The sequence below is a fragment of the Oryctolagus cuniculus genome, chromosome 9 (genome assembly GCF_964237555.1).
Source record: "Oryctolagus cuniculus chromosome 9, mOryCun1.1, whole genome shotgun sequence".
Classification (NCBI taxonomy): domain Eukaryota; kingdom Metazoa; phylum Chordata; class Mammalia; order Lagomorpha; family Leporidae; genus Oryctolagus; species Oryctolagus cuniculus.
This window is the reverse complement of record NC_091440.1, coordinates 69,960,173-69,974,598: the sequence shown is the minus strand read 5'-3', so window position 1 is coordinate 69,974,598 and position 14,426 is coordinate 69,960,173. Positions and strand designations below refer to the sequence as shown.

The 14,426-nt window shown below is 41.8% G+C and overlaps 1 protein-coding gene across 1 annotated transcript; it reads left to right on the top strand.

Moving 5' to 3' along the window:
- Positions 1-251: 251 nt before the first annotated feature.
- LOC100338849 (MOB-like protein phocein) lies at positions 252-2,834 on the top strand. The gene has a single exon (XM_002720735.5). It carries the CDS (start codon positions 262-264, stop codon positions 937-939), a length of 678 nt encoding a protein of 225 aa, XP_002720781.1. The 5' UTR covers positions 252-261; the 3' UTR covers positions 940-2,834.
- The last annotated feature ends 11,592 nt before the right edge of the window (positions 2,835-14,426 follow it).

Genomic DNA, 14,426 nt, shown 5'->3' with positions numbered 1-14,426 from the left:
CTTTTTTGTCTTCCTCTCTCCCTCCCCTCCTGCATCCCTCCCTCACTTCCTCTGTGTGTATCCAGATTCTAATGGTATGACTACAGCATTCCTGTGGCAGCCAAGCACCATCATATCTCCTACCAGGTTGCTCTGCACCCATGCGTGCCTCCCTGGGGTCAGTTCTCAACATAAGTCCAGAGTGATGCATGGTCACAGGAGTTCAAAAACTCACAGATGAATAGAAATTTTCTTAAAAGGCAGGGTGGAGATTCTGGCACTATGGTCATGGCGGAGGGGACGGCAGTGTTGAGGCGGAACAGGCCGGGCACCAAGGCGCAGGATTTCTATAATTGGCCTGATGAATCCTTTGATGAAATGGACAGTACACTTGCTGTTCAGCAGTATATTCAGCAGAACATAAGAGCAGATTGCTCCAATATTGATAAAATTCTTGAACCACCTGAAGGCCAAGATGAAGGTGTATGGAAGTATGAACATTTAAGGCAATTCTGTCTTGAGCTAAATGGACTTGCTGTCAAACTTCAGAGTGAATGCCATCCAGATACTTGTACTCAAATGACAGCAACTGAACAGTGGATTTTTCTGTGTGCAGCTCATAAAACTCCAAAAGAGTGTCCTGCTATAGACTATACTAGACACACGCTTGATGGTGCTGCATGTCTTCTGAATAGCAATAAATATTTTCCTAGCAGGGTTAGCATAAAGGAATCATCTGTAGCAAAACTAGGATCAGTATGCCGTAGGATTTATAGAATATTTTCGCATGCTTATTTTCATCACCGGCAGATATTTGATGAATATGAAAATGAAACCTTTTTGTGTCATCGGTTTACTAAATTTGTGATGAAATACAATTTGATGTCCAAGGATAACCTGATTGTACCAATTTTAGAAGAGGAAGTTCAGAATTCAGTTTCTGGAGAAAGTGAAGCATGAAGGGAATCGTACAGAAAAATGTACTGATCACATAATTAACGTTCATTATGTACTGTATATATCATTTTAGACACATCAATCATGTATTCATATTATAGCTTCTTTGTTTAGATTAGGTTTTTGTATGCTGTGTGTTGCCTTTTAAAAGGGGAAATACTTTTTAAGTTATTCATAAGCTGTATATTCACCGGTGTGGCACTCATGGTTTTTTAAATAAGATTAGTATTATCTGTTTATAATGCCTGTTAATAAAAGAATTTACAGTTTGGTAAAATTGCTGCTAAACAATCATTGGATTACAATCCTCATCAAATAAACCCATATATAAAAAGATGAGTAAGCTTGAGGTCTTGCACAAACCATTTACTAAAGAGATAGTAATGTTTTCCTTTCATTTTGTCCCTGAATTTAGATATTATAGAAAATTCTATAGAACATAAACTGTAAACTTTTCCAAAATGAGATAAAAGTACTTTAAAATTCTGTTTATAGTTTTTGATATGCATTTATGATTATGTGTATATCCAAATATAAATGCAAATGAAGCATTAGTAATTCTTATATAATCTTACTATGCTATATAAAGTATATTCTAGGCCAGCATACTTGGAAAGGATATACCTTTTTACAGCAGTGGACTGTTACATATAAGTTGATGCTAATGATAAGGCACATAAAAGGTATTCCCACTGGAAAACTGTTCACCCCCTTCTCACTTCCCATAATCCTGTCCCCAGATACTTTAGCTGAGAAGTCTTTCACCAGACTGTGACTTAGTGGTGACTTATACCTGTTTATACTCATGTTTGTATTAATTGCTTACAGATTTACCTCATATTAGCAATTATATTACACTACAAGAAAGATGTGTTGGCATAGGCTCTTTGTTTTGTGAAAATTTTCTAACTACTTGGAAGACAGACCTTAAAGCCATTTGATTCTTCCTCTCAGTAATATTAATCTTTTCATCTTACTCTAGGCAGCATTAGAGTTAAAGAAATATTGTAGTATTTATTTTGTACCCTTTCTCCACAAAATTTGAATTAAATACATATGTGAGGTTATTTGCAATAATTGATGCAAGGGTGTTGATGAATGGCCATACATTTTTTAGACTTTGTTGTAGCATATAAGAATTTGGGTGCAGATGTAACGATCTTATAATCTATTGAATGCAGTTTTTCATGGAGTACTAGAGAGGTCTTATTGCCAAATTGATTGTAATGAGGCACTAAGATAGGGTAGAAAAATTATACATGTAGTGAAGAAAATACTTAAACTCATCTCTAAGACATATTTAACAAATGTGAGAAAATTTTTCATTTAAAATAGTTATTTTGAAATGAAGATGAAAATGTATTCATCTTGATTGTCTTCAAAGAAATTATTTATACCATATTATGAGACAAGTATGCAAAGAAAAAAATATGAGAAATAGTAGCATACTGAGAGTGTGTGTATATAGTTTATGCCTTTCCAAGGCTGCCAATCGTTTTGGCTTTGAACAGTACTGTCCCAGCAGCCACAGTCCTTATTGTACCCCAACTCACAGCTATCTTTTAGAAGTTTTATGTTCACGGTGAAAGGAATGTTGAGTTTGAAATTATACGTTTTTTTTTTTTAATGTCACTATAAACTAATGGAATAGTAATTTTTAAGCAAACTTGCTGAATATTGAGAGAATAACCTACTAAGTTAAATTATAGATAGCAATGTAGCTCTTCTCTCTTGATGGTTTCTCATAATGGCTTTCTGTTACTTGACTATTTTCTTGGTGAACATTAGAACTAAAATAGTGACTGGAATTGGTTATCTGGCTAAGGATTTTGAAACACATTTTGAATAATATGACTTAGTGTTTAATGGGGAAATAAAATGATATTTTTTCGTATTCATTCCATCTTCCCTGTACTGTGTTTGGAATTGATCATAAAAGAAAAAAAAAAACTCCAAAAGAAAAAAAAAAAAAAAAAAAGGCAGGGTGGAGGGGGCAAGTGTTTAGTGCTGCAGTTATGTTGCCATTTGGGATGCCAGCATCCAGTACTGGAGTGCTTGCTTTGAATCCTAGTTACTCTGCTTCTGATCTGGCTTCCTGCTAATCTGCACCATGGGAACCAGCAGGTAATGGCTTAAGTACTTGGGTCCCTGCCACACACAGGGAAGATCTGGATGGAGTTCTCTCTGTCTCTCTCTCTCTCTGTGTCTCTCTCTGTCTGTCTCTCTCTTTTTCTTTCTCTCTCTCTGTGTGTGTGTGCCTTTCACATCAACAGTGGTTTTTTTTTCTATTTTCTACTTGTTGAATTCTTTACTTAGTGGAGAGTTAAGCTTGTGATTATAAAATAAACTGAAAGTATGTCATTGTGAAAATTAAAAGAAAAAGTAAGAAAGGAAGGAGGAGGGAGGCTGGGATTGTAGGTAGGAGGGAGGCTAGGAGGGAAGTATCATTATGTTCCTAAATCTGTATATATGAAACACATAAAATTTGTTCACCTTATAGAAATAAAAAAAGTTTTTAAAAAACTCACTAATGCCTTTCCATCTTACTCAGAGTGAAAGCCAATGAGACCCCACATCAGTGATTTTCAACTCATACTGGTGATGAAAGTCATCTAGGAAGCCTTAAGTGATCCATGCAACTGGATTGGTTTAGATGGGTCTGGGCCAGGGCTCACACAGGGTCTGGGTCCTATCCAGCACCATCTCTCCTGCCCTCCCTCCTCACTGCACAGGCACTGGCCTCCTCTTGTCCTCTGCATGCTGAACACACTTCCACCTCGGGCCTCACTCTTGTCTCTCACATGATTTGCCTCTTGCTTCTCTCCTTGAGCTGACATTCAAGAAACACCTGTTACATGAATGAAGTATTCCAAGTAACGTAACATGGGAGGGGAAAAGTTCAAGACTGAGTTTTAGGGTAATGCCCATTAAAACATACTCATTGACTTGAAATTTCTCAACTTTAGCTTCAAATCCTTTTTCAGAAACTTAACTATGGCTTCACTGAGAAGCAGGTGCACTTGGAATGAATACTGCCCTGGTCTGTTCATTAGAGTTGCTGGGGGAATGGCCAAATTCTTCTTTTCCATGCTTTGTTTTCAAGAAATTATAAGAAAAAACAGTCAGAACCACAACAAGCAACCATGACTGGGAACTTCCTTGGGTTCCTGTGTCACAGTTTTATCCATACAGATTTTAAATTGTATGCCATAATATGCCTAAGGAAGTTTGAATTTAAAACAGTTCAGTATCACATATCATAGAAACATGCTTTTTGCTTCTCTTTTAGCCTGGAGAACCCTTGCCTGCTCTGTGAGAGAGACGCTCAGCTTGCCTAGATTGAGAAGCTTCACCTTACCCCACCACCTAATTGAATCTGAAGAACTTAAACCCTACAAGGGCAAATGACTTAAGCTGGACCACACTGTTAAGTAGAAACAAAAGTAGAATTCCATCCTGAGCACTGGTACAGGGCTTTTTCTGTGTGCCTTCACACTGCTTTCAAGCACATGGGGAAGTCTTCAACCCATTAAACCCACTGCACATCACCTTCCACTCTCTAACCATGTGATTTGATGAGATCAATGGCAAGGGTGGAGGGAGACTCAGGGCATTGGGGAAAATGCACATAAAGACTTTTCCAGCAAACCCATTTCTCCACGATGAGTCAGAATTTTTGCAGAAACATTCAGCAGAAAATCAAGTTATCAAAAATATTGAGTAGGACCCTGGTTACAGAATCAGGCTTGTCAGGGAACAACAAACAGAGAGCGATTTCTACCCTTCACTGGGAGAATGTGCTAATAAACTGGCAATGCTTGTACCGTGGAATCTCTCAGTACTTTTAAACAGATAAGGGAACTGTTTTCATCAGAAGGCTGTCCACAAAGCAAGTGAGGAAAGACAGCTGATGATACCAATTTGTGTAACAGTTCACCAAACAGGATTCCTATCCTGAAGTGTGCTTGTATGAGCATGGAGAAGGTGATATGGGGATGCACTCCTCCCAGGAACACTCCAGGGACACTGGCTTTCTTAGGAGGATAGAACTGGTAGGAATGCCAAGGGAGGTTCTTCACTTTATCCTAAGGCAACAACTGGACCACCTTCTCCTCAAGCAAGCTTTCTGTTTTAAGTCCCAGAAAATTGGATGAAAATCAAGTCTTGGTGAAAGAAATAGAAGCATTTTTACCGTCTCTTCAGCATACAATAATCTGATTTGGTGGATCTGGACCCACATGAAAAGTCACTTAAAAAAGTGTTCATTGTCACAGATGTATAACCCTAAATCCCCACCTGCTGTGGGGAGGGTAAACAGCCCTCTGTTGACAGAAACGGGGTGGGGGGGGGAGAAATCATACAATGGAGATGCTGGGGGCCTTAATAAAATTATATCAGAAAGAAGATGAAGTCAGGCAGAATTAAATGAGAAGCCAGATTGTAAATCAGCTATGGCAACTTGGTAGTGCATCTAATCTTCAGTCAAGCAGTAGAAGGGATGCTCTCGGTGGGATACTCCAGGGTCCCCATAATTGCAGATGAAAGTGACTTGGAAGAACCTCAGAGAACAAAGTCTGACAATCAGGACAAATATGCAACTGCAGAGACCACTATTTTGTCCCTTAAGGGATGCATCAGGGTCACCTTCAGGTTTCCTGAGAAGCAAAAGGTATAAAAATTATAACGCTAGGGTCAAAGTTAATTTATTTTTCACAGATACTATTAAACACCAAAAATCACTCAGGCAGTGTTCTACATGCAGATATATGGCAGTGAACAAGACGAAGTTCTTGCCTTCAAGGTGTTCCCAGTAGACTGTGTAATGCTGATGATGAGCAAATAAACAAACAATGTAATGGCAGGTGGAAACAAATGTTATGGAGGCATAGCATCGGGCTAAAGGAATAATGGTGGACTGGTATTATTTTTATTTTTAAAGAAGTGGCCAGATGGATGCTCTAAAGAGCTGACCTAAAATGGAATCATGAATGAATTGAGAAAACAAGTCAGGTGAAGATTTAGGGGGAGTATTGAAGGCAGAGGGAACAGTAAGCACGAAGTCCTGCATGGAGTCAAACTGGGTGTAGGAAGAATATCAAGAAGTCTGGTGTGGCAAAAGTAGATGGGTAAGGGATAGCTACAGGAATTATGAGGGCTTATAGGCCAGATTCTCTTCTGGACAGCTTTTATAGAACAGTGACTTGATGTGACTTACATTTTTAAAAGATCATTCTTGTTGCAGTGTGAAGGGTGAATTGTAGAGGAATAAATATGAAAGCAGGCAGATGGGGGGGAGCTTCCTGCCTCCTTCAAATCAAGAGATGATGGTGGCTTAGATTAGATTTCAGCTGATGAGAATGGTAAGGAATTATCAGATTCAGCATGTATGCTTCCCCTTGCCTACTGTCTCGTACTCTCATCCATTACCTTCATTCTTCTTGTCCTTCTACATCATCACTTTCTGACATTTATTTACTTATTTACTGAGTTCACAATCAGGTACTCTCCAGTGGAATATATTTTCCATACAAGCAGTAGTCTTTGGTTCTTGTACTTATTTTATTTACTACAATGCACAGACTAGTATCTGACATACAGTAAGTGCTCAGTAAAAATTTGCTGAGTAAATTAATTGTTAAGCTGTAGACTACCAGGACATACTTTGACAGTAGAACCAATACAACCTGCTAGTAGATTACATTTGGGATGGGAGAAAAAAGGAACAGAGATGAATTCTAGGTTTTTATCCAGAGCAATTGGCTGTAATGTACTAAGAGAGAAAGAAGTAAGTTTGAGGGGCAGGAATCAAGAGCTTGAGTTTGGAAAGATTAGGTTTGCATGTGGTTCTCAGAGATTCACGTATAGAGACTGAGTCAACAGAAATACACCAGCATGGAGCTTAATAGGGAGGCCTTGACTAGAGACATAAATTTGTAGAGTTTTTAGCCTTACAGTGTTTATGAAGAGATGAAACTGGAAGGTGGATTGCAAGAAGGGAAGAGAATTCTTGATGAAATCAGATTTTAGAGACAGAGAAATGGAGAAAGAGCTGGTAATGCAGACCAAGAAGGATGGGAAAATGAACTAGAAGGGACAATGGGACAACATAAAATTCCACAAGACAAAAGAAGGAGTGTCAAGGAGGGAGTGTGACCAGTGGTTGCTAAGAGGTCTCCTAAGACCAACAAGGAGAGACAATGGTTTGATTTGAATATGTGAAGATTCTTGGTAACCTGGATATGCACAGTGATTAGTGTCCCAGGTCTATCAGAACTAAGTAGCACCAACTGGAATGACTTAAAACAGCAGAAACTCCTTCTTTCATAGCATTGCACAAAGTCCAAAATCAAGATATAGCAGGCCCATGCTCTCTGTGAAGAATCTAGGGAAGAGTCTCTGTCTTCTCTTCTTATAAGGACACCTGTCATATGGTGTTAAAGGCCCACCCTAAATCAGCATGGCCTCATCCTAACCATTTATATCTGCAACAACTCCATTCTCAAAAAAGGCCTAACACATCTTTTTAGGAACATAGTTCAACCCATACAGCACAGTTTCAGGAGACTAGTGGGTGAAGGCAGAAGGTGAGATGAAGACAGACAAGATGTCTCTTGATAATTTGGCTGCCAAGGCCATAGAGTAGGGGTGGTTATTAATAGGGATATATACAATGTCTGAGAGTTTTTATTTTCTGTTTATAAGATATAAGATATTTTACCAGGATTGGATACTATGGGGAGCAACTGGGAGCAACTCGGACTAGACTAAGTTACTGGAATTAAGACTTATTCTATGCATCTGCTCTCCCACAATATGGCGCTGGGAGAGGAGGAAACAGCTTCTACACAGCTGCCTCCAGTTCAACCAATAGACTGTGGGACCTGCTCCTGATTGGAGGAGAGCAGCGTACTCGGCGTGTGGGTAGCAGAGTTGGGATTGGTGGAAGAGGACTATAAAGGAGGAGAGAGACAACATGCACCAGGAACATCTATCTGAAGGAACACCTGTGCAGCCCCCGAGAGAGCCAGCCGGTGGTGTGCCGCTCCCCCGCGGAAGTGGGGAAAGTGGCTAGGGGGAACCGCCCTTCCACGGAGGTAGAAGGGATGGTAGCCAACCCGGGAAGAACCAGTAGCAAACCTGGGGAGGGCCGAGCAGACAAAAGAACAGCGCAGGGTCCTGTGTCGTTCCTCCACGAAGAGGGGGAGCGACAGGATACAGGTGGGAATTTAGCATAATGGGAGAAATTACAATGCAAAGAAAAATGGGGTGAAATGTAATCTAGGGCACACGTGGAATTGTTAAGATATAGGAGCAGGTGCAGTTCATCCATTGGTATCAGGAAGGGAGGCAGGGAACTGACAAAGGGGAGTTGGTAGATGTCTTCAAAGGAGATGAGATAATTTTCTCTTGCTTGTTCTGTTTTGTTCTATTTTGTTCTATTTTCAGAATGCAAAGGATGTCAGAGATTTGAATAGACAGAAGAAGGATGATGGCATCATCCAGAGAGTAGGAGGGAGAGTGACCAGGAATTGACAAGTGAGGTTATTTTTTGAGTGTTCTTCGAGAAGGAAAAAGAGGTCCAAGAATGAAAAGAGACTGAGGATGGAAATATTGCAGAGGCTAAAAACCAAAGAGATATCTATTTATGTGAAAATGGGGAAATGGGGGGCAGAGGAAAAGGAAGTACATGAGGCAGATGGGTGGGAGGCACGTAGGAGAGGACACAGCTCCTCTCCCCTTCCCTTCTTTCCATTCCCTCCATTGTAGTTGGATGCATCAAAGTCCTAGTCATCACTCAAGGTCAGGACTGCAAGAAACAAATGAAGACTGAAGACACAAGTGCCTATGCAGCTCAAATAAACAAAGGGGCTTTGCTCCAATGAGTCAAATGGTTGAGTCACAAGATTGACCCAGTTCTCCTACGATGGTTCCCTGCAACCTTCTTCCTTAAGATCCTTGAAGAGAAGTCTAAAGAAGTTCAAGTTTCCAGTAAGGTACATATTATTTGATATGTGTGGGGTTTTTAAAAACACTTCTCTCTTAACAAATATATGTTGAGCATTAAGGATACAATAGGGATTGAAACAGAAGTGGTCTTTCTGCCTTCATGGATGATAAGTCACTAGGGTGGGAGGCAGATCATTGAATAACTACATACATCAAACATGGTAAAAACCACAATGAGAAAGTGAAGACAGCTGCTTGTGAGATTATAGGCACAAGGTACTCATCTCCACTGAGTTCTCCGCAACAAACTGTGGAAACTGCAAGGAGACTCGAACTACCAGCACTGCCAGCCAATGCTGACCTTCCCCCTGCCCCTCAGCTAGGCTTCCACTGTAGGGTCAGCTGCCCAGAACCGCCTTTCCCAGGATCTATGCTTCTATACTTAGGCCAGCTTTGATGTCTGGAACTTTCTACACAGAAGTGGGAAGTTGTGACTTTTCAGGATGGAACGCAAGTATGGGGATGACTTCTTCTGCAATTCAGCTGCTCAAGCCTCATCCTTCCTACCTGATACAGTTCAGCTTATCAAGGAAGTTGAGCTCCCTGGAGAAAGCGAGGTCTTCAATCCCAAGTGGTTATTTTATAGAATGCAAGATAATGCTACTATCTTCATGTCACACAAGGTTCCTCCTACATATACTAATACCTACCCATACCAACCCCTTCCTCAACACATGCACATCTGTAGCACACACATACACTGCACACACACACACACATACACATGACCCTTGGACTTCGCAAAAACATGTTTCCAGTTGTTTTAAAGGATTCTTAATAATTTTTAAGTTTCCATTTCCATTTTTATTTCTATTATCTTGTAAAATCCTAGAAGGCATAATAAGTGGCAAAATCAAAGAGATCTTGATTAAGTCAGGATTCTACAATTGACTGATGTTATGATCTTGGACAAGTTAATCAACTACTTTGAGCTGTATGTTTCTCAGCTTAAAATTAGGAAATTGGTCTAGAATCAATGACCCCCAAACTGTTTTCATAGTGAAACTCTATTTTTTTTTTAAAGAAAAGATTAGAGGATGGGATCTCCAACTTAGAGCAGATAACGCCCGAGTGGCCCTTAGGAAACAGAGGCAAGGGCTGCTTGGCTTCTTTCTCCTTTCTGTGTAGCTCTCAGGTGATCTGTACTTGGAAATGTACCTGGAAGACCACTGGCCTGGAAGATATTCCTGTTCCTCTCAGCTTCATAAGCTGTGAACCGAAACGGTGGATTTATATTTACTTATTAAATGGAATCTGACCTCAAAAGGCTCCTCCATCTCACTGAAAGGTGATTTGGAAAGGAAAGAAACTACCCCGGGTCAAAAAGGAAGGTATTCGGGGCTGCTGCTGTGGCACAGCGGGTTAAAGCCCTGGCCTGCAGCACCGGCATTTCATATGGGCACTGTTTCAAGTCCTGGCTGCTCCACTTCCAATCCAGCTCCCAGCTCTCTGCTATCGCCTGAGAAAGCAGTAGAGGATGGCCCAAGTCTTTGGGCCCCTGCACCCATGTGGGAGAACCGGAGGAAGCTCCTGACTCCTGGCTTCAGTTAGGCTCAGCTCCGACCATTGTGGCCATTTGGGGAGTGAACTAGTGGATAGGAACACCTCTCTGTCTCTACTTCTCTTTGTAATTCTTTCAAATACATAAACTAAATCTTTTAAAAATAAAAATAAATACAAAGGAAAGTATTCAAGGAAATGAGTTCTAAATTATTTGGAGGTGGCAGGGGAGAGGGAAATCTAGAATCAGAAAGTGTGATTTGAGGGAACAAAGGGGAAGACACACATTTAGAAAGCAGACACAAAGCTAGTAGCCATTACTAATAAATAACAGAGCCAAGTCATGTCACGTTTCTTCTGCCAAAAATGACGTCACTAATGAGCAAAGCTGCAGGTCTTTACTGTGTGTGTGAGCACAAGGCCACACCAAGCTCCAGGGCAGCAGCACACAGACCACGAACACGCAGGAAGGCTGAGGGAGGAAGAACTTACTCTGTCTGCTCTTCTCTCACCCGGTCCCCTCTGAAAGTACAACATGAGACTGGGAATTCAAGATACTCTTAAATAACAGGGAAAATAGGCCGCTGCCTTCTAACCGATTTGAAAACAAGGCAACTTATTCAGAAATATTTTAGGTCCCTGTGTGATGTAATAGTCCTGATAGCTCGCTACATTTATCTCCTAATTAAGACAGATCAAATAATTCGTCATAAAGAACTAAAAACCACAGAAAATCATGATGCTACTTCCAGAAGTGCCAATTTTAGTGATAGTGAGTTAGCAAAATAGTCGATGATGGAAGGTTTCACTTTATAGAGGATTTTGGTTGATAAGTAAAAAAGTACCAGCACAGTCTGTCACAATTTCATAATCCCTAATGAACTAAGAGAGAAACATGCTAATTGATGCTACTGGGCTACAATCAGTACAACCAAAACAGTGGAAAACTTTAAAGGACAAATTGGCTTTTTTAGTAGATAAATTGAAAAGAAAATATAAGAAGAGCTGAAAGTAAAACTTCCAGAGTAAGAAAGAATTAAGAAACATACCACCAGCGCCATGGCTCAGTAGGCTAATCCTCCACCTTGTGGCGCCGGCACATTGGGTTCTAGTCCCGGTCAGGGCGCCAGATTCTGTCCCGGTTGCCCCTCTTCCAGGCCAGCTCTCTGCTGTGGCCAGGGAGTGCAGTGGAGGATGGCCCAAGTGCTTGGGCCCTGCACCCCATGGGAGACCAGGAGAAGCACCTGGCTCCTGCCTTCGGATCAGCGCACTGCACTGGCCGCAGCACGCTGGCTGCGGCGGCCATTGGAGGGTGAACCAACGGCAAAGGAAGACCTTTCTCTCTGTCTCTCTCTCTCACTGTCCACTTTGCCTGTCAAAAAAAAAAAAAAAGAAAAAAAAAGAAACATACCTGCCAGTCACAAAATTGTTGCTGATATTTGAATCCTGATTCAAACTCGCCAAACTTTAAAAAATACGTTGATGAGCCCATTGGAAATATGAAGACTGAGTTCTCTGATCAGCAGAAAAAGGCTTAATCAGCAGAAAATAATCAGCAAACATGGGTGCCTAGTTCTGAGTTTGTCTTTTTGGGAGGGTGTTGGACCTTCTGCTGTCTAGGAAGGGAAGTGTGGCTCTGTGTGGAGGTCCTCCTACCCATGGACACCAGCACACGTGGCAGTCATCCTTTGTCCCCCTCAGTCACCCCAGAGCTGACGTGGAGCAGGCACTCCGCACCCAGAGGACTCAGGCTGGCCTCCTGGGCCTGTCCTTATTCACTGCGTGACTTAGCACCAGCACTCCAGTTACACGGCTCTCTGTTCCCAGTCTGTAAAATGAGAACAGTTTCTGGTTCTCCACAGCCTAGGCTGCGAACTGAGGCTGGGTGATCAGCAGCAAGTGCTCTGAAACTGACCAACGGGTCTGCAGGTGTCCACGTGTATCTCAGCATCTCCAGAGAGCCTGGCTATGTGCAGAGGTAAACACACTGAGGCATAGAGACTTGAGAAAGGCGCCCCATTTCCTTTTGCTTATGTTTTTGTGGCCGTGGAGTCTCTCTCTGAATCATGACTCCTCAATGTGAGAGAAGTCAGTCTCACTCTGGGGGAATCGATATTTTAGGCTTAGTTGCCAAGTTGCTAAGCTTAGGTCCTAGTTGTTGGGGGGTGGCTAGGAAATGCCAGAGGCCCAACACCAGGAGGCCTTGTGGGTCCTAAACTTGAGAAGTTGAGTCTGGGACAGCCCCTCCCAGTAGGAAGAGAGATGTCCCTGATTTTAGCGAACTTGTAGCCCCTCTTTCTAGAAGCATTGGGCTTCTCAGTGGCTGCTACTTTGTTGCCAGACCAGGGTTAGTTACATACTCATTCTACTGGTGTCCACAATTAGGATCTTCTAGGTGATTTATTTAAACCAAGTCCTCCATTCATTCATAACACTGAGTTTTTAGCATGAGAAGAGCCAGAGGGCTCATGGAATTTTCCTAGACTATAATATCACCAAAAGATCATAGTTTTCTGTTCATTTCTTTTTTCTCTAATTCCTTGCCATAATGATGCAAAACAGTATATGGATTCTTCATTTTTTTCTTATCTCTGTATTATTTTGCATACAAAAATCCCTGATGTGGCAATCTGTCCTGCTTGAACAGGTTTCTAAACCTCAGTCTCAGAGAAAGACTGAGATTATGGAATATTTTGCCTCTTAAGACATTAAAAGTCTTGCTGAAAGCTACTCCACTCTTTCCCAGAGCTTTGTATATTAATGGGAGCCTAAGACAGGTGAAAGACAAGGTGTGATTTGTTCACCCTGTTGTGGCTTAGCTAGAAGGCCTGGCTCAGGGATTCCACGAACAAAAGACTCCTAACTCAAAGTGACTTTTTGACTTTTCTTAAACTGAGAAGCAGCTGGAAGCCTCACTAACTAAACACGAATTTATTTATTTAATTTAATTTTATTTTTGACAGATAGAGTTAGACAGTGAGAGAGACAGAGAGAAAGGTCTTCCTTCCGTTGGTTCACCCCCCAAATGGCCGCTATGGCTGGAGCTGCGCCGATCCGAAGCCAGGAGCCAGGAGCCAAGCACTTGGGCCATCCTCCGCTGCCCTTCTGGGCCACAGCAGAGAGCTGGACTGGAAGAGGAGCAACCGGGACTAGAACCGGCGCCCATATGAGATGCCGGCACTGCAGGTGGAGGATTAACCAAGTGAGCCACGGCGCCAGCCCCATTAAACATGAATTTAAGCATAGATGTTCCCAGACCCCCATCACCCACTGGGCTGGACAAGCGCACTGAAGGAGATGACATGCGAATGGCCTGGGAATGAAGGGAAAAAACAAAGTGGGAGGCAGAAGGGGCTCAGTTGGCCCTCTTCCAAGCCCTCGGAACTTTGAGACTTCCTTGCAGTCCTAAGTCTTAGAGAATCAGTTTCCCTTACAGCCCACATATCTTCTTCAGAAATGGGAGAGGAACATTCATTTGTTCTAGTCTCTGCTGGTCATCTCTAAGTATGCCTTTGTAATTAGCAAACTACTAAGTAATCAATCATATGGACACAGCAAGTAGTTGACGATATGCTTGCCTCCTTTAGAAAATACACATGATCTTTCACTTACAGTAGATTTAATATTTTATTAATTAATTTTTTTTTGTTTTTTTTGTTTGTTTGTTTTTGACAGGCAGAGTGGACAGTGAGAGAGAGAGACAGAGAGAAAGGTCTTCCTTTTGCCGTTGGTTCACCCTCCAATGGCCGCCGCGGCCAGCGCGCTGCGGCCGGTGCAGCGCGCTGATCCGATGGCAGGAGCCAGGAGCCAGGTGCTTTTCCTGGTCTCCCATGGGGTGCAGGGCCCAAGCACCTGGGCCATCCTCCACTATTAATTTATTAACTAATTTTATTAATTAATAATATTTTATTGAAAATATCTTATGTCAAAAGGCATCTAACACACCCAATGTGCTGAACATCAGAACTTAGCTTCAGCTGTGT

Bases quoted from the DNA above. Each gene is read 5' to 3' on its own strand.
- LOC100338849 (XM_002720735.5), top strand. From the start codon at position 262: ATGGTCATGGCGGAGGGGACGGCAGTGTTGAGGCGGAACAGGCCGGGC.